The sequence below is a fragment of the Cryptococcus neoformans genome, chromosome 4, assembly GCF_000149245.1.
Source record: "Cryptococcus neoformans var. grubii H99 chromosome 4, complete sequence".
Classification (NCBI taxonomy): Eukaryota; Fungi; Basidiomycota; class Tremellomycetes; order Tremellales; family Cryptococcaceae; genus Cryptococcus; species Cryptococcus neoformans.
In genome coordinates this window covers 615,937-643,519 of record NC_026748.1, presented here as the reverse complement: position 1 = coordinate 643,519, position 27,583 = coordinate 615,937, and the positions used below count along the sequence as shown (strand labels likewise).

The 27,583-nt window shown below is 47.3% G+C and overlaps 9 protein-coding genes and 1 non-coding gene; 4 read left to right on the top strand and 6 right to left on the bottom strand.

Moving 5' to 3' along the window:
• The window catches only part of CNAG_05178 (hypothetical protein), a 1,901-nt gene extending 1,768 nt beyond the window's left edge, over positions 1-133 (bottom strand). The window contains exon 1 of the mRNA XM_012193143.1: positions 1-133. This exon is cut by the window's left edge and continues 102 nt beyond it. The gene's annotated coding sequence lies outside the window, so the exon portion shown is untranslated.
• Positions 134-428: 295 nt separating this feature from the next.
• Positions 429-3,534, top strand: CNAG_05177 (DNA polymerase kappa subunit). XM_012193372.1 has 18 exons: positions 429-652; positions 706-726; positions 784-815; positions 874-881; positions 929-995; positions 1,053-1,112; positions 1,159-1,224; positions 1,280-1,363; positions 1,413-1,489; positions 1,538-1,648; positions 1,697-1,826; positions 1,887-2,036; positions 2,086-2,159; positions 2,214-2,291; positions 2,344-2,467; positions 2,531-2,546; positions 2,610-2,776; positions 2,831-3,534. The coding sequence occupies exons 1-18, from the start codon at positions 517-519 to the stop codon at positions 3,326-3,328; spliced, it is 1,899 nt and encodes a 632-aa protein (XP_012048762.1). The 5' UTR covers positions 429-516; the 3' UTR covers positions 3,329-3,534.
• Positions 3,452-5,853, bottom strand: CNAG_05176 (hypothetical protein). XM_012193371.1 has 2 exons: positions 4,938-5,853; positions 3,452-4,885 (listed from the first exon to the last, which is right to left on the bottom strand). Exons 1-2 carry the CDS (start codon positions 5,763-5,765, stop codon positions 3,710-3,712), a joined length of 2,004 nt encoding a protein of 667 aa, XP_012048761.1. The 5' UTR covers positions 5,766-5,853; the 3' UTR covers positions 3,452-3,709.
• A 31-nt stretch (positions 5,854-5,884) lies between these two features.
• On the bottom strand, positions 5,885-8,598 carry CNAG_07818 (hypothetical protein). Its single transcript, XM_012193142.1, has 15 exons — positions 8,222-8,598; positions 8,144-8,170; positions 7,920-8,080; positions 7,827-7,870; positions 7,567-7,776; positions 7,438-7,520; positions 7,104-7,389; positions 7,007-7,055; positions 6,922-6,957; positions 6,859-6,870; positions 6,783-6,791; positions 6,469-6,736; positions 6,405-6,419; positions 6,211-6,331; positions 5,885-6,127 (listed from the first exon to the last, which is right to left on the bottom strand). Exons 1-15 carry the CDS (start codon positions 8,546-8,548, stop codon positions 5,982-5,984), a joined length of 1,794 nt encoding a protein of 597 aa, XP_012048532.1. The 5' UTR covers positions 8,549-8,598; the 3' UTR covers positions 5,885-5,981.
• Positions 8,599-8,732: 134 nt separating this feature from the next.
• On the top strand, positions 8,733-15,218 carry CNAG_07817 (centromeric protein E). XM_012193490.1 has 15 exons: positions 8,733-9,395; positions 9,446-9,585; positions 9,634-9,773; positions 9,836-9,904; positions 9,953-10,192; positions 10,246-10,344; positions 10,399-10,478; positions 10,536-10,589; positions 10,652-10,735; positions 10,782-10,878; positions 10,928-11,056; positions 11,106-11,435; positions 11,492-14,443; positions 14,495-14,798; positions 14,851-15,218. The coding sequence occupies exons 1-15, from the start codon at positions 8,839-8,841 to the stop codon at positions 14,988-14,990; spliced, it is 5,415 nt and encodes a 1,804-aa protein (XP_012048880.1). The 5' UTR covers positions 8,733-8,838; the 3' UTR covers positions 14,991-15,218.
• CNAG_12382 lies at positions 11,341-13,019 on the bottom strand. The gene has a single exon (XR_001045641.1). It is a non-coding gene; the product is annotated as a hypothetical RNA (non-coding RNA).
• A 211-nt stretch (positions 15,219-15,429) lies between the features above and the next one.
• On the top strand, positions 15,430-17,359 carry CNAG_05173 (DNA-3-methyladenine glycosylase II). XM_012193141.1 has 3 exons: positions 15,430-16,228; positions 16,280-16,979; positions 17,037-17,359. The coding sequence occupies exons 1-3, from the start codon at positions 15,649-15,651 to the stop codon at positions 17,140-17,142; spliced, it is 1,386 nt and encodes a 461-aa protein (XP_012048531.1). The 5' UTR covers positions 15,430-15,648; the 3' UTR covers positions 17,143-17,359.
• Positions 17,116-22,139, bottom strand: CNAG_05172 (myosin-1). XM_012193140.1 has 20 exons: positions 22,071-22,139; positions 21,943-22,023; positions 21,758-21,886; positions 21,667-21,709; positions 21,295-21,620; positions 21,173-21,250; positions 21,036-21,120; positions 20,883-20,986; positions 20,527-20,831; positions 20,379-20,474; positions 20,310-20,328; positions 20,130-20,259; positions 19,669-20,077; positions 18,984-19,618; positions 18,840-18,931; positions 18,661-18,789; positions 18,487-18,608; positions 18,309-18,436; positions 18,194-18,255; positions 17,116-18,144 (listed from the first exon to the last, which is right to left on the bottom strand). The coding sequence occupies exons 1-20, from the start codon at positions 22,071-22,073 to the stop codon at positions 17,299-17,301; spliced, it is 3,822 nt and encodes a 1,273-aa protein (XP_012048530.1). The 5' UTR covers positions 22,074-22,139; the 3' UTR covers positions 17,116-17,298.
• Positions 22,140-22,251: 112 nt separating this feature from the next.
• On the top strand, positions 22,252-23,600 carry CNAG_05171 (CCR4-NOT transcription complex subunit 7/8). XM_012193139.1 has 6 exons: positions 22,252-22,369; positions 22,418-22,492; positions 22,552-22,742; positions 22,817-22,978; positions 23,032-23,325; positions 23,378-23,600. Exons 1-6 carry the CDS (start codon positions 22,301-22,303, stop codon positions 23,463-23,465), a joined length of 879 nt encoding a protein of 292 aa, XP_012048529.1. The 5' UTR covers positions 22,252-22,300; the 3' UTR covers positions 23,466-23,600.
• CNAG_05170 (hypothetical protein) lies at positions 23,449-27,478 on the bottom strand. XM_012193138.1 has 12 exons: positions 27,099-27,478; positions 26,566-26,721; positions 26,458-26,510; positions 26,297-26,408; positions 25,663-26,246; positions 25,384-25,610; positions 24,986-25,327; positions 24,794-24,931; positions 24,616-24,730; positions 24,474-24,562; positions 23,862-24,415; positions 23,449-23,794 (listed from the first exon to the last, which is right to left on the bottom strand). Exons 1-12 carry the CDS (start codon positions 27,100-27,102, stop codon positions 23,724-23,726), a joined length of 2,445 nt encoding a protein of 814 aa, XP_012048528.1. The 5' UTR covers positions 27,103-27,478; the 3' UTR covers positions 23,449-23,723.
• Positions 27,479-27,583: the final 105 nt, after the last annotated feature.

Here is a 27,583-nt window from a genome sequence, read left to right as displayed (position 1 = left end):
GATAATAAATTTGAGTACTCGGCGGCGATACGAAGATAAAGATGAAGATAATAGGGGAGAGGGAATCGTCATAATACACTCAGCTCGGGAGCATAGAGACTAATAGCTGGTGACGCATACCGGTCAAGTTCCACAGCCGGTGCCTCGATGTCCGGATCCAAGTGCTGATATCAGCTCACCCGCCATTTTTTGTACAAGTCTAGGCTCGACACAAGCCTCTCGACGGACATCGATCGCTCTCCGATGAGGACGGCGTCCGAGGAGGGGGCTTATCGCAGATTGCAACTTTTGGCGGGGACCGTCGGGGGTGAAGTCGAGCCTACCCTTGGCGGATGCACCTTCTGGAGATGGTTCTATTAATCGCCGAAACCGCGCTTTCAGAAATCGCAAAAAAAAATAAAAATAAAAACCCACTTTGAATGCACCTACCGACATCCAGACGCGTCCCTTTGTTTACACAAGAACTAAAATATCCATAAACTCCAACTTATCGCCAAATGATATCGTTCCTGTAGTATGTCCTACCCCCCAACATCAGGAAAGGGCAAAGATGCGGCCAAGATGGAGATGTCAATTGAGGAAAGAGTGGCAGCCGAAGCTAAACAACGCAGTTTCGAGAGAAGTTTGGCGGGACCTAGTGTTGGCAAGGCTGGTAAGTTGTATCAGAGCATGCAAATGGTACATATGATCTGATTTACTGTAAAGGTATCACAAGGGACCAGACAGGTTTGTAAGAAAGTGTATACCAACCTTTCAAGATACTGAATGTATAATTTACGCCAGAAATCAACAGGATCATTGCCGAAGCTTCCAAAGTGAGTCGGTTGATCGTTGCTTTACGCTCCAGTCTTATTGTCGCGGACATCTTTGCAGGGATCCAAGTATGTCAAGCTTCATTTCTATCATTTTCAAAGCCTGATATGATCAGGTTTTACAATAACCAAGTGCGGAAAGATCAAGAGCTCACTGAGAAGATCGCATGGTATCGAAACAAGGTATGTTTGCCACTCTTGACAAATCCCTTGACACTAAAAGAGTACGCTTTTTGACAGCGTGATGAGCTCATGAGGATGGCTCCCCGTGACCAATTGGAAGCTGAGGCTGATCGTATCGTGAGTTCGTCTCAGAAATATATATAGAAGCTTATTTTAAAGATAGCTCATGGAAGTTGAGGCGACTCGAGACTTGAGTCAAACGATCATTCATGTTGATATGGACGCGTTTGTCAGCCTCTTTCCTTAATAAAAGGCGACGTATCCTTGCTGATCCTCAGCACTAGTATGCATCGGTCGAAGTTCAACGTGATCCGTCACTGAAAGGGAAGGCTTTTGGAGTAGGTAAAGGGGTGTTGTGCACTGCGTCTGTGAGTATCACTACCAGCTGCGCCCTATTGGTGTACTGATGCTTCATAGTATGAAGCGAGAAAGTTTGGAGTAAGATCGGCCATGGCTGGCTTCATTGCGAAGAAGCTCTGCCCTCATATCATCTTGTGAGTCTGGGGACAAAAAACGACGACAAAGGAATAACTTCTTTCAAGAACGGATTTGCACTTCGATCTTTATACAAAAGCCTCCAAGGCTGTCAAGGAAATATTAGTACAATACGATGAGAACCTCATGATGGCGAGTCTGGATGAAGGGTATCTGAAGTGAGTTTATTCGATAGGCCAGACAGGTATCAAATTAACGCAACATAGCATAACGCCTTACATGTCGACCCACAACATGACGGCTGCAGAGGTTGTAACACAAATACGGGCTCAGGTGGAAGAGAAAACTTCCTTGACAATCTCGGCCGGAATAGCAGCCAATCGTATGTTAGCCAAGGTACATGATCACTCATCAGATAAAAAAAGAATAGCAGGTGCTGATGTTTAAATGTTTAAGATCTGCTCTGACAAAAACAAGCCAAATGGCCAATTTGAACTGGCATTCGACCGAGCTACGATTGTTCGTTTCTTGCGAGATTTGCCTGTCAGAAAGATTCCAGGCTTTGGGAGAGTGACAGAACGTTGTCTTGAAGGGCTTGGAATACAGGTATGTGTCTTTATGGTCGTCTTGGGTCGCTCCTTATTGTAATTTGAAGACTTGCGGCGATATTTATGAGAAGCGGATGGACCTACTTCTTATGGACCATTGGTTCGGCTTCCGAGGTTTATGGTAAGCTGATCCGTGATACGTGTCTCTACTTCCATACTTACTACATATCCGCAGCCGGGCATACTTGGGGATAGCAGACAATACTGTTGCACCAGGCAGGCGGGAGGAGCGAAAAAGTGTTGGTGTGGAAAGGTGGGTTACTGGCCCATCCGTTGTCGTCGAGTATGAGGCTGACGCTATTTAGAACATTTCGAGATAAGATGGATGATGAAGAGATCATGGCCACTTTGATCGACATTGTCGAAGAGCTAGGGAAGGATCTGGATCGGTTACAATATGCTGGCAAAACCATTACCATCAAGTACAAGGTATGTTATTTAGCGCCCTCGGTCGAGGAAAAAAACATCTGATCTTTTTCAATTATTACATAGCTGCACACATACGAAAGTGAGTTTGACTTCATACACTGAACTGCGTGCGTCGATGGCCGATGGCTGACAATATGTGTAGATAAGACGCGAGCAAAGTCAATACCCAAATACATCTCTTCAGCAAGGGATATTCTGCCTATAGCCCAGGAACTGTTGAAGAAAGAACTGCCTCTTCGGATACGCTTACTCGGAGTACGGTTATCAACACTGAAAGATCTTACCATTCCTGACAAAGGCATCAAAGGAGTAAGTGCCAGTCCATCTGGCAAATCATACAGCCGAGTTGACCATGTTTTCAAGTTTTTCAAGGCAGCCGAAAGCAAGGCCAAGATTGAGTCTCCAATCACAGGCAACACGTTAGAAACACTAGAACATGTACCCGAGATGATGCGCCTGGAGGCAGATAACGCGCAAGGGAACAGTTTTGGCGCAGGAGAGGCGAGTGGGTCTGAAGATATTGGCGCAGGTGACTTTGAAATCCTCCCAGTCACCATAAAGAAGCGAAAGAGTCCTTCTCCAACACGCGAAGCTCCTTCTCCAGCAGCTGGTCCCATCTGTCCTATATGCGGCCAGACGCTTGATGCAGGGACTTCCAATCAACAGCTCAACGAACACCTTGATTGGTGTCTCAATAAGGATGCCATCAGGGAGGCAAGCCGAGTGTCGCCAGTGGCTCAAAAAAAGGCTAAAATTGGAAGGACGAATGAAAGTACATCCTCAAACATTAGAGGATTGGCGAAAAAAGATAGACCAAAGGGAGAAAAGGGTACAATTGCAAGCTGGTTAAAGAAAGGTTAGCCACATTATATTTAGATATCGTCTTGTTGTATCCCTCTTGTACGCATATACTCATTTTCCACTTTTGAAACCACTATTTGGTACAAGATGTTTTTCAGAAGATCTTTATCAATAAGATAGAAGCATGGAACACGCAAGACAAGTTCATGTAGATAGATGATGGTCGGAACCAAAATATAAAAAGACGCAATTAACTAAAACCAAAGAAAAAACCAAAAAACTGAAAACCAAGTTGATAATCCAATACTGAAGCTTCTTGCACTTTCGACATTCTCCCTTTTTGCTTTCGTTATTCTAAATTCACTGATACACTATTGCGGATTTTTTCGTTCTCATGAGATCAGATAAGAAATAAACAGTATAGCTATTATCGCGAACAATCTATGACCCGCCAAACAACTGTAACAACATTTCCGCTGCACCAATGACCTCTTGATCCTTCTCCTGCCCCCTAGCCTGGCCCCGCACTTGCGGGCCTTCTCGCTTATCCTTGACGTCTTCGGGAGTAATCACTCGGGAACTGCTGGAAGAGATAGAATGGGAACGCGTGTATCCAAGGTTCGGTGTTTTGAGTTGTGGGGGAAGATATGATGATAATGATCCTTGGTCTTCCGCCACGCGCGACGAACGAGGGAGCGCAGAGGTGCTAACCGACCTGTTAAAGTCCTTGGTCCTAGAACTCGCATGAAGATTAGGATTGGGATGAAGATCGGTGACGCGTGAACGATGTCGTTTTGTAGGTTGGTTTGTAGCTACAGATTCAAGGGTGTGTTTTCGAAGGTTGGAGGGTGGGGCAAAGTGAGAGAGATTAGGGTTGAGTTGGTTAAGAACAGCGTTGCGACCGGAATGCTCATTGTTGGGTTTCGCGAGCATCTTGGCCCTCGAACTGGAGGCCAGGACATCGTACGGTGTTGCCCTGCCGAGACCTGTCAAGATGTTAGATGCCTTGCCCTGCTTTACCCTTTTCCTCCTCTCAACATCCTCGTCAATCCCACCGTCATCCTCATCGCTTTCCTCAACGTCAGACTCTGCAAGCCCCATGCTGGGTGGATCACTTGGCATGAGCGACAAGATTTCTTTGATCCTATCTTGGCCTTCTCCCTTGATAACAAAGTCACCGCTGCCTCTGCGATATCGCTTCTGCGTACCTGTCCCGAAACTGCTCTCACGCGCCTGGAGCACTTGATCGAGAGATCTTGATTGATTACGAGGCAGCAATGGTGTAGTGTGCGCATTTTTGATAGTCCTTCCTCTTGAGGTGGCTGCGAGGCTCATGGGTGTGGGACTGACCCTAGAGGACTCAGTGATGCCGCGTCCAGACGACGAAGGATACTTATTTAACCACATATCACGTGTCACATCACCGAGACTAATGGCACGGACGACGGCAATCTTATCATCGGGTGGGGGCTGAAGGCCAGAGATGCAGGATGCGGGTACGGGACGCCATTTACCGGTGACAGGGTCAAAAGTGCCACGGTTGGATCGAGATGGAGGAGGTGCGTCGTGATGACCGTCGCGTGAATACCTTTTTTCTTCCTGCCTTCGGTTCTGGAACTATGAGATAGTCAACAATGGAAAATACTTATGGCAGGACGTGTCTACTTACCCAGACTGTGATATGCTTCGTCTTTACACCTAACCACGCGCCCAACCTCTGTCTCTCATACTTGCTGGGGCTTTTTGCGATACTCCAGAGCACTTCGAGAGCCTCCAGTTCTCTCTTTGTAAACCGTCTCCTAACCTTACATCCGTGCTTAGCGTCAGGTCCGTACCTGGCTGGTCGTGAGGACAACGGGTGGTCGTAATCGGCATCAGGGACATCCCCAAGCATGTAGTCCCATGGGTTGCAGGACGCGCCGCCATATCGGTACTTTCTGACACTACCATCATTGGGAAGGAACTTTTGGAGTTCTTCCGTTTCCTCCGTGGGCACTGGCTCCGCGCGCATAAAAGAAGCAGGGTATTCGGGCAAAGGAAAGGTCGCTGGAGGCTGAATTCCCGCAAGATCGCCAGACTCGAGCATCTCAGCGCCTTCAATGCCGTCCATTCTGACTGCAGAGTTGTATCTCGCACCATGCGGTGTGGGTGAGTCAAAGCTAGGTGGGAACTTGCTGCTGCCACTGCCTGGACGCGACGCGCTTGATTGGGGCGTGCCATCCGGAGTGTAACGTGTAATGTTCTCGGACATGTTCGACGTGTAAGATGCGTGTGAAAGTGCAGAAGATGGAGGTGCTTGGTGCGGGAACGGGAATGCAATGGATGGGGTTGAGTATGCGCGACGTAAAGAGTGCTGTTGGGCTCTGGCGTCTGGTGTGTGGTGCGTGGGGTGTGACGTCTGGCTGGCGGCGGAGGGGGTGGCTTGTGGCAGGTGCATGTGGATAGTGTTGCGGGGAGGAGGCGGCGGGGGAGTGGGCGAGTTCCCACAGACGGACATGGTGGGCTGAGAAAGAATGGTGTTATGGGGAAAACAGATAAAGATAATAATAATAAAAAACAAGACGGACGACGTGAATGAGCTGGGCGTGACTGAAATGATTCATTATTACAACCCAGGGAAAAAATAACCCGCCCCTGAAATTTCGTATTTCGCAAACATCTACCCACGTCACCGCCCTTTATTATACGCGTCCCAAATACATTCACAGCACTCTCATACAAGCCGCTCTTCCTCCTCTTTCTCCTCCGGCACAAAGCTCTCTCCAAGACCCACCACCTCCCATACTGGCTTCCCGTCCCTTTTGTCAAACATGACTCGGAAGGGCTCCTTGACAGTCAATTCGTTCTGTCGGTGAAGACCTGAGCGCGTCGTTTATTATTATATTAGTCATTTCACGCGTCCAGTATCTTTTGAAATCTAGGATTTGGAGAGTGGCGCGTACCTTCAATTTGGTCAACACGGTCGCGCGTCTGGTCTAACGCGTCATCAAAACCTTCTTCTGCAACTACTTGCTGTGCTGCACGAAGCAGCAGTGTAGAGTCGGGCCTCACATTATGGTGAAGCTATACAATGTCAGTACCTATCACTACCATGCACAGCAGTCGCAATCAAGGATATCTTTGGTTAATCACTCACGTCAATAGAAACGATCTGGTAAGTTTGTCAGCTTATTTCACTTGATTTGAAAACGTAAACACACATGATAATGGTCTAACGCCTCCAAGAAATCCGCTCTCGTCATGATACGTCTCGCCTCCTCATAAGTCACCTTGGGGAGATGTATATCTGCGCTTGATATTTCTCTTGGCGGAGTGACGTTTACAGCGCTTGAAGAACGCATGTGACCATCCTCCTTCTCAAGATGAGCATCATCGGGAGATTCCAGAGGAATTGGTGGGACAATGGATGGGTACGGGGAAAGAGGCTCAGCAGCGTTGGCCAAATGTCGCAAAATGAGCCATGAGCAGCTAATTGAAGTCAGAGCGCGGTCTCTGATAACAGCCATTTACCTACCTTGCCCATCTATGAAAGTGCAGGGTGAAGGATACGGTTAGTTACCCTTCTCTGTTTCAAACATTTTTATGCCTACTTTTGTTCATCCCTACAAAACAAATCAATACTAATGCCTTTAAAACGGGATAGGCATACTCACATAACGTCATCATCATGTTCAGGGATCAGACCAATCCTATTTGTCGTCAGTCCTCAAATTTCTATCATATCGAATGTAGGCACACTTTGATAGTAGCCACTGCTTTTCGCCTTCAATCATCGCTTCTGCCTCCTCTATTCGAAGGTTGTCAGTCAAACCTCAATATTGACGTCGTTACTCACCCAGCATATCGTCTGCCCTGGCAACCCTGGCAAGATAACTCGTTCGTCCACCAACAAGTTCATACACTCTCCTTAACACTGAATCACTCTCAAGCTCGAGTTCACTCGATACCAAACTCCTCGCGGATCGGTTGGCCAGTTCTTGTCGACGGAGATGTCTGAGCGCACGCAGTGATTCTGCAGCTGAAAGATCGTAGACTGAGAGGATACGCATACGGGAAGCATTCTTCTTCATGACATCGAGACACCAGTAATCATCACTAGAAAAAACCATAGTAAGGATTCTCTATGAAGTTCGTTAGCTGCAAACCCGTGTGTAAGTGACAAGGCGTACACCCTCAGCCCAAGCTTCGGCTCGTTGCTGCAGCTGATGCAAAATCCCATGTCCCTCTGGTGTGTTGGGGAAAAGATGTATATCTATCTGTTGTTAGTCCAACTTCAATGCTGATAAAACCAAACTCGCTGTTGAACGCCATGACCAATGGTCTCCCATTCTTCAGCGCGTACCTCAGTGCCACCTTTTCAAGTTTGTTCAAAGCCCTTTCAATATCCAGTGCTGGGCCGCCATTACGCGGATCGGCTCGGGAGAACAGAGAACCCTGCCAATCTTCGTAGTAGTCGAAATCTAGAGCTTTACCAAATCGTAGTCGAAAAACTTCCAAATCAGGATGAGCTGCAGCTTGAGTCAGTTAACTGTCATGCATACCATATTATTCAACATGCCTTCACAGAAAGAGACGCCGTCGGCATTGATCTTTCGCATAGCGCTGCGAACCACATCAGCTAGAAGTTGATAGATGAAAAATGGGCGCGTACTCGAGTATCATAGTACCTTTCCCTGTCCCTTTAGGGCCGATGACAAGATAGTAACCACCTTTTTCTTCTCCTCTGACAATACTATCGATCAATGGCTGCTCCCTTCTTTTTACATGGGAAGCGTTGGGGCCATTGAGCTTTGACAATTCCAAGGCTGGATCCTGTGCAAATGGTCAGTCGAAGAGCCGCCGCCTTCGCATAAGCCGGGACGAATATACACTCACATATCCAGGCTCAAACGCCCTCATGATCTAGATGGATTAACAAATATTTTTTCCGTGTTCATATACGGGATAACCTACACGGTGAAGCACATGCGCCTTGTACCATTCCAGATAAGCCATGCCACCAGCAAAGACCATCCCCAAGCCCACCACAGTGGTCAATGCAGCTTGGAAAGAAGGACTAGAGAGCCATTCAGTCCAGAAAGACTTCTCTCTTTGCTTGCCATGATATTGATACTGTTCTGACTGCTGGGAAGATGATGAGAGATTGTCTGATGGGCCTACAGGGGGCTGTGGAACGGGCGGATTCGGCCAAGATGGGATGTTGTGACGGTAGAGAGTTGATGAGAATGGACGAGAGAGGTATGGTACACGTCTTGTTAATGTTAATATAGGCCTGCTCATAGTGCACACAGGTAAAAATCAGGAGTATACGTATTTATGTTAGATCACAACATTTGACCAGACGGACAAAGGGAAAGAGCCAAAGAGTCAACATTACACGTCATGACTTTTTGTGATGGTGCCTGATTTTTGTTGAGTGATCCTGAATCGGCAAAAGCGTCAACAAAACAAACATGTCCTGCGTCTCCTCTTGACCGTTATTGCTTTCTCCACATTATATATATAACTTTGCCCCCCCTTCATGCCGCTCAGCAACTAACCCTTGGCATGCGTCACCGGTCTCCCACCACATGTCTCTATCTCCCAATAAATCAACACTTTCACGACAACCATCTTCCCCGTCTCTGGCAGTAGGTCTACCGCCGGCTCTCCCGGAGAGCAATATTATGGCTCCTTCCACCACATCACCTAGCAAGCTACCCAAGTCAAGATCAAAAAATAGGATACACAGGGGAGACGTAGAATCCACAGAAAGTAGCGACACAGAAGAAATTCCCAGAAATCACGCTGGGACGCCCAAGAGAAAGGTCATTAACACTGGGCCAGTGTCGATGTCGAGCAACAATAAAGTGAAAAAGCGAGAGACACTAGCAGAGAGGCTGGCTGCGGCTGCCGTGGGGAATGTCAACGCCAAAGTCAAGAATAGCTCTAGTGTGAATGATGGTCTCAAAGCGTCAAATAGTACTTCGGCATTGACTACTGCCAGTGCAAGCACTTCCGCTATAGCCCAAACCCCGCCAGCACAGGCTAGAACATCTATGATGATACCTAGTACGATGCCTGTTCAAAGAACTTCTCGTCCTTCGTCAGGATCCAGTTCCTCTGACAAGGTTGTCGTTTGTGTGAGGTATGTAATCCAATTCTAATGACAAATATATATCACTAAGCCGTGTATAGAATAAAGCCCACCCAAAGTTCATTCAGCTCTATGGCCTATGAGATCACATCGACATCACTTACATTATCTGACAATCACCCAAAGGTTAAACAACGAGGAGGAAAAGCTGGAAGAGAAGATACTTATACATACACATTTGGCAAGTGAAGTCTGATAAGCAGTCGATCAAAGCTTACTATACATTCAGACAAACTCCTCGAATATCCCTCGACAACACCGGAGCTTTATGTTGACAAAGTCGCGCCTTTAATTGATAAGGCAATGAATGGCTTCAACAGTACAGTCTTTGCTTATGGTCAAACTGGAAGTGGAAAATCATTCACAATGGTAAGCAGTATCCTGCTTTCTTACTCGTACATACGTCAACATGCTCACTTTTTTGTCTACAGACTGGTATACCAACAGAACTTGGCATAATTCCATGTGCGGTCGATGGCGTCTTTGACGCCATTACTGAGGTATATTGAGATCTAAACATTAAAAGAATTCATCTGACGGCTTGATAGGAACCCGACCGAGCTTTCTTATTACGGGTGTCGTACATTGAAATCTACAACGAGACACTTCGAGATCTGTTAAACTTCAAAAAGGGACCTCTGAGGGACTACGAAAAACCGTCAATTCACACCTCAAAAGGCAAGGTCTATGTCGAACCTCTGGTAGAGGAGATCGTCTCTACTCCTGAAGATGTCATGGAACTTTTAGAAAAAGGCAATGCACAAAGAAGGATTGGTGCCACAGACTGGGTATGTACCATGGTTTAGAGTTATTAAAGATACGTGGCTGATTGTTCGTCTAGAATGAACGATCGTCACGATCACACTGCGTTTTCACGATTGTAATAGAATCTAGACCAAGAGATGGTGACGGCGATGAGGACATCAGATTGTCGCGTTTGGTGAGTATATGGCTTGTGTTCCGGATTTGAGTCTAATAACGGTTGATTGCCTAGAACCTCATCGACTTGGCCGGTTCTGAAAAAGCTGTCTCAGATTCGGAGAGGCGTGGTGAAGGAAAACACATCAATCAAAGGTGGGAAAGATTTATGAGTCCAGGCTATACAATATAAATACTGATTGACGGCGATAGTCTGTTGGCGCTGCGTGAGGTAATCAACAAGCTCACAGAAAAGGCCAAAGCTTCGTGGGTATTTGAACCTTTGGGAGACGTCGCAGACGGATGACTGCTAATTGAAATGGGCTTAGACATATCCCTTATCGTAACTCTAAACTGACACATCTCTTGGAGAATGCCCTTGGAGGTGATTCCAACATCTGTGTGATCTGCACGTAAGTATGTTCTAAGATGATAGAAGCTTCAGTTGACGTCTGTCAGACTGTCAGCAGAGGAAGAACACTGCGGTGAGACTCTGGAGACTCTTAAATTCGCTGGTCGATGTTCCCAGGTGAAGACGAACGCAAAGAAGAACATTGTAAGTGTGTGGAGATTACAATGAGCTTCTCAGAACTCACATAAAACAGCTTCCTGCTTCTGAACGAGCTTTGATTCGAGCGAAAGATCAAGAAATAGAGGAACTAAGAGCTAGGCTTATGGGTCTTACTAATAGCCGATCAAGCAAAATGGAACCTGACACTGATCAAGTTACCGATGTGCGTCGTCTTTTTACCATATGGCCGCCTTTTGTTTATACTTCAATAGTTGGCCGAATCTGTGGCCGCTATGGAGGCTCGAAAGGCAAAATTGACTGCTCAGCTGGCTAAACTTAATTCTGAAATCCTTACTTCAGAACTTCCTAGGCATCCCTCCACTATCATGGGCACCCCTATGTCACCTCCCAAGCCCAAGCGCAGAAGAATTAGCGATTTTTCTGCAATAATGTCGGTTGGTTTAGACCGGACAGGCTTGGGGATGGGCACCCCCAAGAAGGTGGATAGGAGAGCAGTTAGTGGGTTGACGAGGGTTCAAGAAGAGGAAGATGCGCCAGGAACCCTTGGAAAACTGTCTGCTGGCGGTAACAATGGTGCACCAGTAAGCAAATGATCTCCTCGTCATTCGCCCTCATATTTGTACTGACAGTACTCTAGAATTTTGACCACGATATTGCGTTGGTAACATTGAGAAAAAGTTTAACCCAAAAGGAAGAAGAGCTTTCTCTTGCCAACCGGAATCTTGCATCTGCCTTGTTCCGGGCCTCTCAATTGTCGGAGAGAGACGAACGTATTGCGTCTCTCACCACCGAATTATCTACCGCCCTCAAATCTCTTTCCGCATTGCGAGCCACGCTTCAGTCTACCGAAACTGACCTTCGAGATCGCGATTCACAACTTGAGGCTACCCGAGCTAATCTGGTAGCTACAATGGAAGACAAGGCCACCAAGATTGATGAGCTTGAAGGAGAAGTTTTGGAGCTACGAAAGAGTCGAGAAGAGTTGGTCATTGAAGATGAAGGAAGGCTGCAGGAAGTACAGATGCAGCTGGATATGGCAGTGAAAGATAAACAGGAAATTGAGCAAAGAATCAAATTACAGGAAGACGAAGGTGCAGCTCGAAAGAAGGCCGAAGAGGGGGAGAAAGCCGCCAAGAAAGAAGTGGAAAGCATCAAATCTCAATTGGACGTTCTCCAAAAGGAACATGTCGCCGTCTATTCCTCAGCACAGAATGCCTCGACGAAATTTGCGGAGTACGAATCTTCCATCTCAACTCTTACAGCTCAGACCAACATTTTGCTCTCTGCCAAATTGTCTGGCGAAACTGCGTTGGAACAACTCCGGAGTGAACACGCCGAAACAAAAAAGCAACGTGATCAGGCGGCCGAAGATCTGGAAAGCTTCCAGAAGGAAGCGATGGCAAACGAGACGAAAATTCTGGGAGAGCTAAGAGAGGAGATTGGGAACTTAAGGAGGCTCAGAGAGGATGAAAAAGCGGTTTGGGACAGAAGCAAGGCTGAAATGGAAGCAAGTATTGAGAGCTTGAAGCAGGGCGAAGTCAAATCCGAGGCCCAGCTTGTAGAAGCCCTCAAAACGCTCGAGGATGCTGCTCAAGCCAATCGATCATTGGAGAAGAAGTTATCTTGTGAGGCTGAAGGGCGTCGTACGGCGCAAGAAGAAAGGGATCAGGCCTTGGAAAGGGCCAAGGAAGCTGCCGGAGGGGCTCACGCTCAGTTAGAACAGGAAATTGCCACTCGACATGAGCTCACAGCCCAGCTCGCATCCCTCAAAGAACAGCTCGATTCCCAGGGGGCTGTTATTGAGACTCTCACTCGAGATCTGGACACCGAACGGCAATCAGCCAAGGAGCTTGCAAGGCAACTCGACATGACCCAAAAAGAGATAGAAACTCAAGAAGCGAGAATCGAGAAGGCTGTGGACGAGCGAAAAGACGTTGAAAGACGGCTAAGTGAGATGGAAAATGCTCTAGAGGCGGGAGAAAAGGAATGGAAGGCCAGGGTAGACGATGAAGCCCATAAGAGGCGAGAAGCGGAAGAGAAACTGAATGAATTGGAGAAGATGCGAAAAGTTGGAACTTCTGCAGAAAAGGAGCTGCAAATGAAGCTAGATGTGGAGGCAAAAGCAAGGGATGAGCTTGAGCAAAGATTGAAGGGCGCGCAGGAAAAGCACTCGTCTTTCAAAGCTCTAGAGAATGATCTGCGGAAACAGCTCGACGCCCAGGCCACCAGTAGGGAGAGCGCCGAAAGCAAGCTCCAGGAAATCACGTCACTTTGGGAATCTGAAAGTGCCGACCTCCGCCAACAGCTTCAGACCGCCGTCAGTCATTGTCAAAAAGTCGAAGAAGATTTTACCGCACTTCAACATCAGCATGACACCACAACCACCTCTGACGCTGAGCTGCGCAAGAAACTCGAGGTGGAGTCGACGGCTCGTAAGGTTGCGGAAAAGAAAGTCATTCAACTGGACCGTCAGCGTGAAACGTCAAGCTCTGAAGAGGCAAACCTGCAAAAGAAACTCGACGATGAACAAAGGGCTAAAGAAGAACTCCAGAGAAAACTACAAGACATGGAGGGTCGCATGCAGAATGAGATGGAAGAGCTACGAGTCAAAGCTGAGGCAGAGTTCAAGCACAGGCAAGAGGCGGAAAGGAAGTTTACCGAGCTGACTGAGAAGCAAGGTATCAGTGAGGCCACCAATCAAGATATGCAGAACCTCCTCAAAGCAGAGATCGCTGCTCAACAGACAGCCAATGACAAAGTCACCGCGTTGAAAGAAAAGCTAGAGGCGGCTGCCTCAACTGAGCAACGGCTTCGCCAACGCCTCAGCGAGGAATCTGTTTCCCGGGCTCAAATACGTGAACAGCTCGAAGCGGCTGCTTTGGCAGAACAACGATTGCGGCAACTTCTTGAGGCAGAATGTGTCTCCCGGCAAGCTGCGGAGAGGAAACTGGATGAAGTCTTTGCCTCCTCAAAGATCGACTCTGAGAAACATAAAAATCTTGAAGCGGAACTGGCCAAGCATCGGGCGGCTAACCAAAAGCTTGCCTCTCTTGAAGCCGCTCATATCGAGTTGCAAACCCAATTCAAGACCCTCAAATCCGCTTCAGAAGCTGCACAGAAGGATTCCGAAGCCGAATATTCCAAGGAAGTGAATGCTCTCAGGAAAGAGTTGGTCATCCTTCAGGAGTCTTTGAGCAAAGCAAAGGCTGAAGCGGGCGACGCCAAAATAGAGGCCGACGCACATCGCCTGAAAAGCACTAAGCTTGCCAGAGATATTGTCGAATTGGAAGCCCGCGATAAGGACAATAAAACCCTTTCTTCGTCAACTTCCGTTTCTGCTCGACTCCGCACACTCTCCACCCCAGGTCCTTGGGCCAATGGTGGAGGGATGAGTGACGCTTCGGTTAAAGGCATGAAGGCAAGAGAACTCAAGGGCACGACTGCTGGGTTTGGGGCAGGAGAGAGAGACAGCTCTATGGCCAGACTGCATGTCGGGCATGAGGATGAGATTGAGAGATTGGAGAAGGTCGTAGAGGTGCAGAAGGGAATCATCGACGAGCAACGGATGAAGATCGAGAGGTGGTCCAAGGTGAATGCTTCCCCATGGTGCAACTTGACAGTGCTAAACAGAGCCTTATAGGAGATGGAGAAACAGCGTGAGATTGTGCGACTACTCACGAACGACACAACCAGTACCCCGTTGTCTGCCTCTCCCCTCCCGCCGAACAGATTTCGAGGAAAATCTCACTCCATCTCCCACTCCCCCACCGAATCTCCTGCCATCGCAACACCTGCCAAGGGCTTTCCTTCAACGTTCACAGCTCGCAACTTGGCTCTTCCCACTACTCCCACTCCGTTGCCCATGCACCCCAGCCAGTTTAGCAATGCGTCTGTGAGGAAAGGAAGGAGGGTAACGATAGAGCACGACATTGATCTTTTGACTGGTGAGTTCCCACACACTAACGTCCAGGACAACCACTGACTTTTAATCCTCAGAATCAAACAAAGTCAACAGAGCAAAAGCAATGTTCGAAACGCCCGACAAGGGAAGCAAGCAAGGGCCTGCGAACCCCACAAGAGAGCCTCTTAGAGCTAATCAGGCGACTTGGTCTATCCCCAGACAGCGCAGACCTTAATCGTTTGCTCCCAAAGTTCGATTTTTGGGTCCTTCCTGTTTATAATGTGACACAGGTGTGTATAATTCGCTTAGATTACGGCCATCCATGGTAGCCTCATAGTTGCATTCGCTTCTTTCGATTCATATCCATCCATATTGTTTAAATAGACCTCAGAATGTCGTATACCTGGTAATGATTATGTGTACAGAGTACGGGTAAATCATATGTATACGAGTAAATTCTGGCCAAACATTGAGCTTCGATTTGCGATCATTTCCTTGCTATGAGTACTCATCTCTGAACATGAGAATGATCATCTCGCCGCGGGCGGAGTCTAGGCTCGACACAAGGACCGATCGATGTCCGTCGAGGAGCTTGTGTCGAGCCTAGGCAGAGTCTCACGAACAGCAAAATATTGTACTGGTACCTACGGAAAAGAATGTACCTCCCCCCCCTGTTGATCCCTGTTGATCCCTTTTTCTACCTATACTAACAACATCGATTGAATGTATCGAGTACATGTCAAACATATCAAGTGTTCAGGCACGTCGGTGACGCACTATCGTTTGCAGGTCGCGGGGGGGTTTTCTGCTAAGGGAGTAAGTAGTTCTACGTATGTAATCGTAATCGCACATGCTGTCCGTCTAATCTCCCCATTTGAATAACGAGAAATCGGATGCCATCTACAAGAAGTAAGACAGCTAAGTCCGTTCCTGCTCCAGACATGCCGTCCGTAACTAGAGCAGCAAGGACAATCAGGGCGAGCACTGCTACTTCCAAGCGAGTGAAACCAGATAGTGGAGCACTTTCTCCCTCGGCAGGGAAAGACCACTTGAAGCCGTCCAAGAAAAAGCAGAAGGTGGAGCCATGTAGTATAGATGCCCAACCACCTTCTACAGCCCTTGAACTACCTACGGTTCCTCAACCTGCTCTGCTCTCCCCGACACTCAATTTCAATCTCCCCTCGGCTATATCTCATCTCTCTGCCTTGGACCCACGATTTTCACTCTTCTTCGAGCATTTACCTTGTCGACCATTTGTGAACCTGGAAGCTATAGATCCCTTCAGGACACTTGTAACTTCTATTATTGGGCAGCAGGTTTCTTGGATGGCGGCCAAAGCTATCAATACGAGGTTCAGGGCTTTGTTCGGATTTACACATGAGAAGGAGGGGTTCCCGTCACCTCAGATGGTCCTTATGCAAGATGTAGCATCACTTAGAGGAGCTGGTTTGAGTGGAAGAAAGGCGGAGTACGGTATGTAGATTGGATATATCTCAATATCCGTGATGCTAATCTCTCCTTCAGTTTTGTCGCTGGCCGACCACTTTGCCTCCGGTCAGCTTTCAACTCAATTGCTGCAAAGTGGAACAGACGAAGAAATTTCAAAAGCTCTCATTGCTGTCCGCGGTATTGGACAATGGACAATAGACATGTTCATGATATTCTCACTTCGTCGCCCAGACATTTTGGCTGTAGGCGACTTGGGTGTACAGAAGGGCCTTCTCAAATGGGCTTTAGCTGCTCACGGTGCACTAGAAATGAAGTCTTCTGGTACGAATACACCCAAGAAGACCAAGGCAAATGCCAACAAGGGCGAGCAAAAGGTAATCAAGGAAGAGGTTGATGATAAAGGGGAAGGTAAGCTGGATACGAACATAAAAGAGAGTATTCCAGTCAGGCATGTGCCCTTGAGCTCTGTTCCTCCCACGCCATTGACACCTAACGATAAATCCGAGAAGCTTGTCCCTAAAATGGGCGCCTTGCATACACATGTAGCTCCATCAGGTGCAGGCGTTGCCCAGGTGCCTCCAACACCATCTACACCGTCCGCTGTACCCTGCGAAACTGTCGAAGTCCCACCAAAAACACTCCCAGGCCCGACTCCGGAGGTGATGCTTACAGCCCCATTAGAACATCCTGATTGGGACCCCCATCGTGCCGCTCCGTTAATAGAAGGTTTGTCGGTGGAGATTCTGAAATCTCGCCTGAACGGAAAGAAAGTCAAGTGAGTCTGCCTTTCAGGTGATACGACATATCTATCCTAATCTTAAATGTGCTCCAGGGGCGGAGCCTATTTGACACCAAAGGAAATGGAGACTCTCACTGAAGGGTGGAGACCATATAGATCGTTAGCAGTGTTCTACATGTGGCCTGTTTCTGGAGAGTGATCATTTCAAAGCCTCCCGCGAACGCATAATCGTATCCAGCGCTTTCAAAAATGCATCTGTAACTACGTATTGTATCATATAAATACTGTTTCCCAAAACCCCATACAAATCCTACCCTTCTAACTCGTTACATCCTAATTTTTCGATAGTCAAGATCTAGTCTTCCTCCTGTTGGGCCCTAGCTGCTCTCTTTGCAAATGCAGCAGCTAAATCCAACTGTCCATGAGCTTTTGCAGGTTGCGATACTTGTCCTGGTTTGCTAACTGCCTTGGGCTGTATCTTTGGTGCTGTAGGCACAGGTGGTTTGCCTCCAATCGCCGGAGCAAGTTTTGCGCCTACTTGGGGTTTGGCAGGAATAGTAGGTTTGGCGGGGATGGAAGGCTTCGCCTTAACCGCAGGAGGGACCTTGGAAGCAGAAGAGGCCGGACGGGAAGCCGGGGGCGTAGAGCCTGCGGAAGGTGTGGCAGATGCAGCGTTCTTCGCTTTCCAAGAGGGGACGGCGGAGCCGTTGGTAACGGCGGGAGCAGTGGGAATAGAGGAAGCTGCAGGGGATTGAACTGGCATGGGACGGGACACTGGGGGTGGTGGAGGAGGGGGTGGCGGTGCCTGTTCCACCTTTTTGAGGTAATTTGACGGGGTCCAACCTTCTTGACCGTTCTTTACGACCATCCACCATCCATTGCTATCCTTCTCCTTGACCTCTACTTCTTCTCCCTTGACCAAATTCATCTCTCCCTCCTGACCGGTAAAGTTATAAAGAGCCTTGTAAATCTCCTTGGGGGGACCTGTAGGAGGTGGCGGTGGTGGTGGGGGAGGTGCGACTGCACGGCCGGGGATGGATGGAGGTGCGCGTGCGACACCGGTGGCCGCTGCAGGAGTAGCAATTGGTTTCGTCACAACAGGTGTGTGAGAGGTCATGCTGGAAAGAGCAGCGGGGGCAGCAGGCTTTGTGGCACCAGGAAGGGCAACAGCAGCAGGCCGACCAGAGTTTACTGGTCGACTCTATTCGTATGATCAGTATGGACTACAAGTGGTCAAGATATTCACTCACTGAAGAAGCGGTCTTCGCAGCCTTCTTGACCTTGGGTTTCCGAGGAGGCATAGAGTTCGACACTGGACAGTGTATGAGTGGGTCTTCTCTCTAATGTTAGCCTACTTGTGCTTACAGCTACTAGGAGGCTCTCCTGAGCCAACTTGAATGGTATGACTCTTGTATGTTGCGTCACCTCTCACTGCCTCGTTCTTCTGGGCCTTGATGACCGCTCGCTTATCCCTCTTCTTAGCGTAGTCAATCCTGTAACGCAAAATAAGCCTATGTCAATGTTTTTCAGATAATATACTCACGTAGGACCAATATTGACGGGCATATTCCCACCCGTCAGGGTGAGAATGACGGTTACCATCTCTGTCTTGAAAATGCAGGTGAAGATGGGATCACCCTCCTCACATGCGTTAACATTGAGAGCCTACTCATCTAAATTAGCTTAGAATATAGACATTCATGCCCAGTAGACTTACTACAAAGTCATCTCGCAAGTTGGTCATTGAGATCGCCCTGATTGTCACCAACGGGATTTTGCGCTCCAAAGTGGTGGAGACTCGGCCATCTCTGGCCTGCGAAACAACAAAGTAGACAGCTTTGTCCGTCTATCCTGAAGTCAGTCTCGCGCGAACAGATATCATAATGACCAACGCACGACGATAAGGAATCGCGGACTCAGTTTACTTGATCTACCAAGCTTGGAGACAAGCAGCTCCGCCCTCGAGCTGAAATGAACTTGCTCGGCAGCTGATAGCATTTATTAACCTTGAACACAGTCCTAAAACAGTAGAGAACCCACGAGATATGGTAGCCGCATTCCTCAGCATCTCTCCTTGAGCACTTCTTCCTGCTATGTCCAGATAGTCTCCCATAAATTTACGCATGCCCAACAAGCTGAACCTCCTCCTCTCCTTCCTCCCAGCGAGCACTTGGTGGCCATAATCTCTCTTACGTTCGTACACAAGTGCTTCGCGCTGGTTTCTCCAGAATCTTTGAATCTTGGTAGCCGCTTCATGCTTCCTTCTCACATACGCTCGCCAAGCACGTTGAATACGTGACGCCATCGTGTGCCAGTACCTATCCCTCTCTCCTTCGAGGTAAAACAAGGTTTCGGGATTCTTGATAAACGCCTTGGTCACACCCATTTGCCACTCTTCCTTTTTGATCTTGGCATCCGTCAATATCCTCTCACAACCTGAACGGTCATCGCCTGTCCAGATGTAATCACCGGCATAAGACGTAGCAGGCGACAGCAAGTAGAATCGCTGAATCATTTTGGAGAACTCGGCTCGATAGGCAAAACCAGCTCGACGGACACGGATATTTTCTTGAAGACCAAGATATTTAATTTGATGGAGAATGGCCTTGTCATCGTATTCTGTCGGCGAGCGGTGCTGGTTGGGTTTAATTGTTCGGATATAGTGTGGTTGACAGCTGTCGACGTATTAGCTCAGATAATCGTCATAAAAGAATACGCTGCTTACTTCATAAGATTCTCAACGAGTAAGTTGGCAGACAACTTGATTTTGTCACCCGCGGTCGGGGGCCTCTTCTTGGAGGTGTGATCCACCTTGTCGGGGAAAAGGGTATGTAAGAATGGATCCTTACTGCCCTCGATGAGATCCAAGATATCCTTGATGAGGGTGTCCTTGTTCTTATCAGTCATCCCTGCTACGGTATAGAGCACATCACCAGCGTAATGTTTTATAAGGAACTTGTTGCCTCGTGCTTCGAAATTAGGGTTGGAAGCGAGCATACTCGATCTCTGAATGAAAGAGTTGTCGGCAGCAGACGGATCGGCGTGGGCAGTAGCAGTGGCGTCATTTAGAGTGGCGAAGATACCGGCGGGACGACGGTCTTCAATGAGAGAGCAAACCACGGAATTGTCAAAGACTACGAAGAAATGAGCACTTGTCACCGATTGCCAGAAACTTCGTCAACCTACACTTGATAGGAGTCCACTTGATTTGTTCTCGGACATACTCCTCCTGTTCAGCTTTTAAGGTCAACTCGATGAAGATTTGCTGTAACTTCTCATTGACATAGTTGATAGAAAGTTGTTCGAATGAATTATCCTTTTACAAAGTCAGCAAATCGTATTTGATGACTGCAATCGGTAGCTAACTTGGAAAATTTCAAAACCGCTGTTCATAGCTGTCAGCAGAAAATCACGGTACGGCATTCAGGAACATACTAGATATCGAGCACACCAATGACATATTCAGAAGGGGTCTGAGGCTTCATTGAAATGTTGACTCGGCTGACAATCCACTCGAACAAATTGTTGTATCTAAATTACAGTCAGGATTCGCGTTCAAGCTTCGAACATTAGCATCACTCACAAGGCCTTTGCAAGCGCATCTCTTCCGGAAGAAGCTTGCGCTACGTTTTGTGGAACCTCATAAACACTACCCCTCCTTCCACCTCTCTGTGTCTCCATAATTCTCATCAACAGCACTTTTTGCAATTGCGTTGAATCAACTTCTAACAAGTAAGCTGCGAAGTCGGCCACACCGGAATCAGAGATTGCGGCGTTGCCGTCATCGCCCTCAACAAAGTCAATGTTACCGAGCCAAAGGATGGTGGCAAGGATACGGAAAATCGAGTTTTGTTCATCCGATGTAAGACCGATGACTTGCATTGCACGCTTGTACATTGTCAATTAATCCACAACTTCCAAAAGAGATTAGGGACGCACCAAAGTCTCCTGAAAATCGGACACATCGTTAACACTCTTGACATCGAGACAACCACTTCGACTGGTATAGGCGTACGCCTCAGGGCCTTGTAAACCAAATGCCTCTTTACGCGTATTATTAGTAGGCAACTCAAGACGCAAAACTAGACGAACCCTTCATTTCGGCACTAGCACCCTTGGTGAACTGATAGAAAATGTGAAAGTCTCGCTCATCGTCGATTTGTCCGACAACTCGGTTCTGAGAATGGTTTTCAGCATCCTGTCCTAGATTGACAGTTGAAAAGGCTAACCTTTTCCAAAAGGTAGTTGGTGATTTGAGCACCGACTGGTTGCCCCATTCCATTGAACATGATCTCGAGGTATTTGCCCTACGCCGCGTCAGCTAGGACAGGCGACCTATTAACAGACCTACGTGTCGACTGGAATTATCGTTTCTCAGAGTCTTTGCACAACCGAAACTCTCCAAAAGAGGGTTCGTGGCCAAAACCATTTCCTTAATCCCCTCAATACCGCCGCCCTCTGCGCCTCCTGATACCGCGGCGATATATTGCATGATCCTCTTAGCGGCTTCTGTTTTACCTGCACCTGATTCACCAGAAATAATGACGCATTGGTTCTCCTTTTCGGTTGTCATGCGATAATAGGCTGATTCGGCAATAGCAAAGACGTGAGGGGACATTTCGAGACGATTTTTGCCTCGATAGGAGTTGAGAACGTCATTCGTATAGATACCAAGGTCTGCTCGTTGTTAGCAGGTAATGTGGCAGCTGAGCAATCGAAGTACCTCGGAAGGGATTGACGGAGATTAAGACATGGGCAATGTACGTCTTGTGGCAAAATTAGCTTTTCCCAAGGCTTGGCAATGGAATACATACATAGATCTCTTGATTCTGAAATCGTACTTTGAGGTTGTCGTTGATAGCCTCGTTGGTGATTGTGCTCAACAAAGTCATATCGGGAACACCTGCGGCCTTCTTCTTTGTGAACCCTTCACTCCAATCGGCCTTGTGGATACTTAGATTAGCTCATAAACATAGATGTGCAAATGACGAATGCTGACCTTTTGGACCTTTTGAGGCTTAGAGGCCCCTGATAAGAGGCCACCGACGGCGCCCTTCTTCCCTGCTTTCTTCGAAGGAGCCTTTGACGGATTTTAGCTTTGCTTACTGTAAATTTGGAGGTACATACCATGGTGCTTGTGTGAAATGAGGAAGAGAGATGTTAGTGAGATATGGATGCGTGGATGGATGAGCTGGCTTGCTGGGTGGATGATGTCCGAACGACGAACGACGAACGCACGGCGATGACGGCGGCCACGTCCGGGAGTTTATTCATTCTCCCACTTTCCGTCATCTCCATCGCAACCCATCCTCGAGCCCTCTTTCAACGCTCTCTCACAGCACTTTGCCCCCATCGCCATGCCATCCGCCCTCCTCACAATGCCCCAGCAAGAGCAATTACCATCAAAAGACTATGGAATAAGAGAAGTCAGGACCTCCTCCCATCTGCTCAGCCAGTCACTGACAACACAACAGATATGGGCAGACAACCTCGAATCAGAGTTTGCAGCTCTGAGACAAGCTGTCGAACGATATCCTTACATCTCTATGGTATGTTCCACAATTTTTAGCCCAAAGCATCCTGTAATTGATGCATAACGAGTCTATAGGACACTGAATTTCCCGGTATTGTCGCGCGTCCAATAGGCAATTTCAAGACCGGGTCAGATTATCATTTCCAAACGATGCGCTGCAATGTTGATATGCTCAAGATTATCCAACTGGGTATCACATTATGTGACGAAAATGGAGATTCGCCAGAGGTGTCCACATGGCAGTTCAATTTCGCGTTTAGCTTGGGGTGAGTCTGGTTCAGCTTTCAATGGAACGGTCCTTGTACAAGTCGCGCGCTAAAGATATCCTCTATTCTAAAAGAGAGGACATGTTTGCTCCAGATTCTATCGATTTATTAAAAAGCTCAGGGATCGATTTTAAACGTAATGAGGAAGAAGGAATCGACGTTGAATACTTTGGCGAGCTTCTCATCACATCTGGGCTTGTTCTCTTTGACAATATAAAATGGGTATCTTTCCACTCGTACGCCTTTGAACTCCTTTGTAACTTTCATGGACATTGCTGACCCACAGTAGAGGATACGATTTTGGATACCTTCTTAAGATCCTTACCTGTGAACCCCTCCCAGCAGACGAAACAGACTTTTTCCGCCTTCTCTTCATTTGGTTCCCTTGTATCTATGACATCAAGCATATCGTGCGATCCATTAAAACTCTTCGGGGAGGATTACAAGAAATTGCAGAATCATTGGGCGTCAAGAGAATAGGACCTCAACACCAGGCAGGATCAGATTCTCTCTTAACCGCCGCAGTTTTTTTCAGGATCCAAACGATCTACTTTGACGGACATCTGAATGATGATTATTACAAGTGAACTCGTTTCTTTATTTCTCATGGTGTGAATATTGCTGACACCATCTAGGAATTACTTGTATGGGTTTTCTTCAGGTCGTTTGGGCAAAGCATCTCCGGCAGCTGCTGGCGAAAATCTCGTTGACAAACCTTATTAAACCTATCTAAACTGCCTTTGGTTCTTGATCCACTTTGACGACCCCATTATACAGTGATATCAACTGATTTGTCCTACATGTACACCTTTCGTACTCGTTCGGCCGAGTGATCATGCAAGTATAATGTCCTTGTGCCTCCGTCTAGTTTTAAGTTTGTAGCTGTAGAATACTAAAAGCTGAGATATTCATATTTCACATATACTAATACAGCTGATAGATCCAACAGTTGATATCTCGACAAGGATACAATAATGACATTTAGAAGGAGCTGGGTAGCTTCTCCACTCCTTTCTGAATCGCTTCAGCCTTTTCCGAACATGCTTGGGCTTCTGTTTCCCGTTAAGACCATTGTCAGACAATAAGTCTTCGCGAGCGGCGACAAAGATTGGTACTCACCAAGTACTCTTCCATTTTCTCTCAGCAACCCCGCACACTCCTTCATTTGCTCAACAACAAACCTCCATTGCATAAATCTATATGGCCCACTCAGACCATTCTTGTTCCTGTATGTGCTTTTGTTATCTTTTCTGCCAGATGGGACACTCCCAAAAACGTTCCCGAAATCTGTTCTATGTATCCACTTCATCACCAAGTCACCGCTTTCCATTACCAGTGAGATAAATTCTTTTTGATTGCCATGATCCTGAGGTGGGAACAAGAGGCGAATTTTGGAGCATTTGAGCAACAGGAACATCACGGGTACGTCCTCAATAAACCATCCTTTTCCGTCTTGTCCTTCAGGACCGTCTTCAAGGGGCCATTTCTGACGCACACTCTCCTCTAAATAAGTACAGGTCAAGGCAATTTCCTCATATGCTCGAGGAAATCTTTGCCTCACGGAGGCTGATGACGCGAGGGATAAAGAACGGTATGAAGGATTCGATTCCGGGAGATTAGATGTCAGATTGCTCGCTCGAGTGAACAGATGAACACCAGCAAGCAAAAGTGCGCTATCAGGAATGAATTCAGTTGGCGCTTTGTCATTGTGGATTGTCGAAGACGACTTACTATAAGGGTTCAAAACGTGGAGGGTTGGTGCGATGTGGTAAGTCGTACAAGTCTCGCAATGTTATATCCTCGACGCCATGCATCACACCCTTATCCCAACATCAGCTTCACGACAGGGTGGGCATTACATAAAGCGTCTTACGTTAAATAAATGCTCTGGCGGCCGTGGCAAAGGAGTGATAATCAATTCGTCTTTCAACAACCCAGCCCACGAAGTGCAGATCTCCTGTCCTTTCTCGTTACCCCATACTCCCCAGCTATAGACAGATGGTTCGTCAAAATCCGGTAAAGCCCTCATTTTGTAATAGAATTTGGCTTACAACGCGTGTATACGCTCGCACAACTCCCATTGGTCTTTGGGAGCCGATAAAATACCACCCTCAGACGGAGATGAATTTGATTGGTATGGCTGAAACACGGAAGAAGGTATCCGATGGAGCCCACACGCCAAACAGAGACTGTGTTCCCGTCAGGCTCTCTTCCTTGTTCTTTCACACACTGAAATTACTTACGATACGGCTTTAGCCGAATACTGATATGCTTCAAACGCTTTCCCTTTAGCGCAGAACCATTTGCTCACAATCTTGCAAGCATTGATGGCATCAATCAGCCTATCCTTGTTTCTTATTGCTTCCTCAATTCTCTTCATGGCTATTTCTGACAGCTCATCCGCGAGGGAACGGATGGCAGGGATGTAGGACGTTGAAGCGGCAAGGGTGTACATGGAGAAAAGAAGAGAAGGATGAGGTTGTAAGGAGGGTTGAAGAGTGAGCTTTGCCCTAAACTGCGTTTCTGTGAACGCTTCGGAGCCGAACTGATATCGAGGTGGCTCAGGACTGAAGAAGAGATCAAGTCTAATCAGATTGAGATCAGTTCAAACGAATTGGGTCATTGTGAATAAGGGACTAACAGATACTCTCGAGCACTGGGGCTCACGTCATCTTCTCTCAAACGCCAAGAACGTTGCTGCATTGGTCCGTCTCCCATTTGGAGAAACGGTGAGGGATAAGATAGGTCATCGAGACCCTGCAATGAAGAAGTCGGTTGTTCATTTTGAATATACGGTTTACCCCTATGCCAATCACCATCAACAGGACCTGGAGTATTTGTACTAAGGTCGGAAGATGCCATAAAAGGCTGCCAGAGATTTGTAAGTTTATTGACGTACAAAGAACATAGGAGTACTTACGTTCAGATCATCCATCCCTCTGCCTGTGGTATTATGATCAAGCATATGATGCCCACTTAAACTAATAGGTATTGCAGTCTCGTCAAGCGCAGACAAGGGCTTCGTTTCTTGAGTGGGGCTCCAGGTGTTGCTCACATCCTGTGACATTCCGATCATGGTGAAGGGAGCTTGTATGAGTCGAGGTTCTCCTCGCAGGCTGGAATTCCCTTCAACTTGATTATTCCAGTGATTAAGTCCTAGTCCACTCGAAGGCCAGGACCACTCATGGAAGATCGGCAAGCTGTTCGATATGTCAATGCTTGGCTTCGAAGAGACGAAGGCAGGTGAGGAAGAAGCCATGAATGGAACATCTTGCGACCCTCCTATGCTCTGTTGGTCATACAAAGCTTGAGGATTAGGTGAAGGTACCATTCCGTTACTGAAGTCTGCAAAGCCTCTTTCGTTGAAGAACATTAGGCCGTCGTCTTGACCTATGCTATTACCATAAGGTGTAAGAAGACCGTGGGAAATGGAACTTCCAAAGGAGCTACTAGATGGCCGTTGTTCCTCAATGGAAGGGCGAGTTTCTTGATCTTCCATTTGGGCTTTGATGCTGTGAGTGACCCCTCGAAAATGGTATAAATGGACCACCTACCCAGCTTCGCTTCCAGTTTTTGGACCCGAGTGGCAGGCCTTGCTGTGTCATAAACGCAGGTATCGTTGCGCTTTGAACATTGATCACAAGAAGGCTTTTCAGCGGAACATTTCTGGGCGATATCAGTACACATGAGAGGAAGCACTAGATTGAACACTTACAAGCTTTTTTGCTCGGCATCTTAGGCAAGCATCGCCTCGACGAAGAGGTGGACCTTTTAGGACATCTTATCAGGAAGAGCGATTTTGTCTGTGTTATGAACGACCCACCCTTCTTTTCTGATGAAGCACTAGTCTCTTTCGTACGACTTCCTTCAGATTCTGGTTCATCTTCTGATTTGGATTGTCTTTTCCTTTTTGAGGCTCGCTGGGGCATGACCGCAAGAGGATGTGACTTGCGAGGGTTATGTTCTTCAGAGACTTGGGCTGTAGAGCATAATGTTGTTTGTTGACAAGTTGATAAAGCATTCGCGGGTGATATTATTGACCGAAATTATGATCGATTCCATATATATGGATCGTCATAAATAATAGCAAGCGATATAGGAGCCAAGAATTGCCCATGGGATAATAACGAACGTCAAGAGATAATGTGGATCATGACCATAAGTACCATCAAGCAAATGGAGATGTGAGGGGGGATGGCGACAGTGGGTTTTTGAGAGACCATAGACCACAAAAAGGCGATGAGCCCCGTAGAGCATAGGCGGAAGGGCACAGTCGGAAGAATGAGAAAAGCAGATATTCCTCTAATCAGCTTCCCGTTCTTCTGGTTGAAACAAGTACTTGAGAAAGATACTTGCCCATGATCGAGTAGAGACAGCGCTGATTGAGTGATACGTGTAGGATGAAGGTGTAGCGACTTCCCTCTTGACGATGCCTATCCGCTACTATCTTGCTTGTGCTGGACCGTTATATAATGGCTCGGGTCGCTTTTGATTCAAAGCGCCCAATTCTTGATATGAATGAAGTTCGCACTGCTATACAGTCACCGCTTAAAACAATCAAAATCAAAGTGGTATTTATTAATGGAGCGAAATGATGATTGCCCTAGCTGGGAGTTACAGAGCGAAGGCAATAAAAAAGATTGGGGGGAAAAGCTATGTACTGTATGATGTTGACAAATGGTTGAGTGGCTACTGTTATGATTGTATCTTTGGATGCGGTCTTCGACTCATCATCTCCGTCTCTAAGCTGTGTGGTCGTGATAGTGTAATTTAGGCTTGTGCCGAAGTGCATGAGGGACAGTGACCGGCGGTGAGTCAGCGTCTCCCGTCTCGGCTAGAAT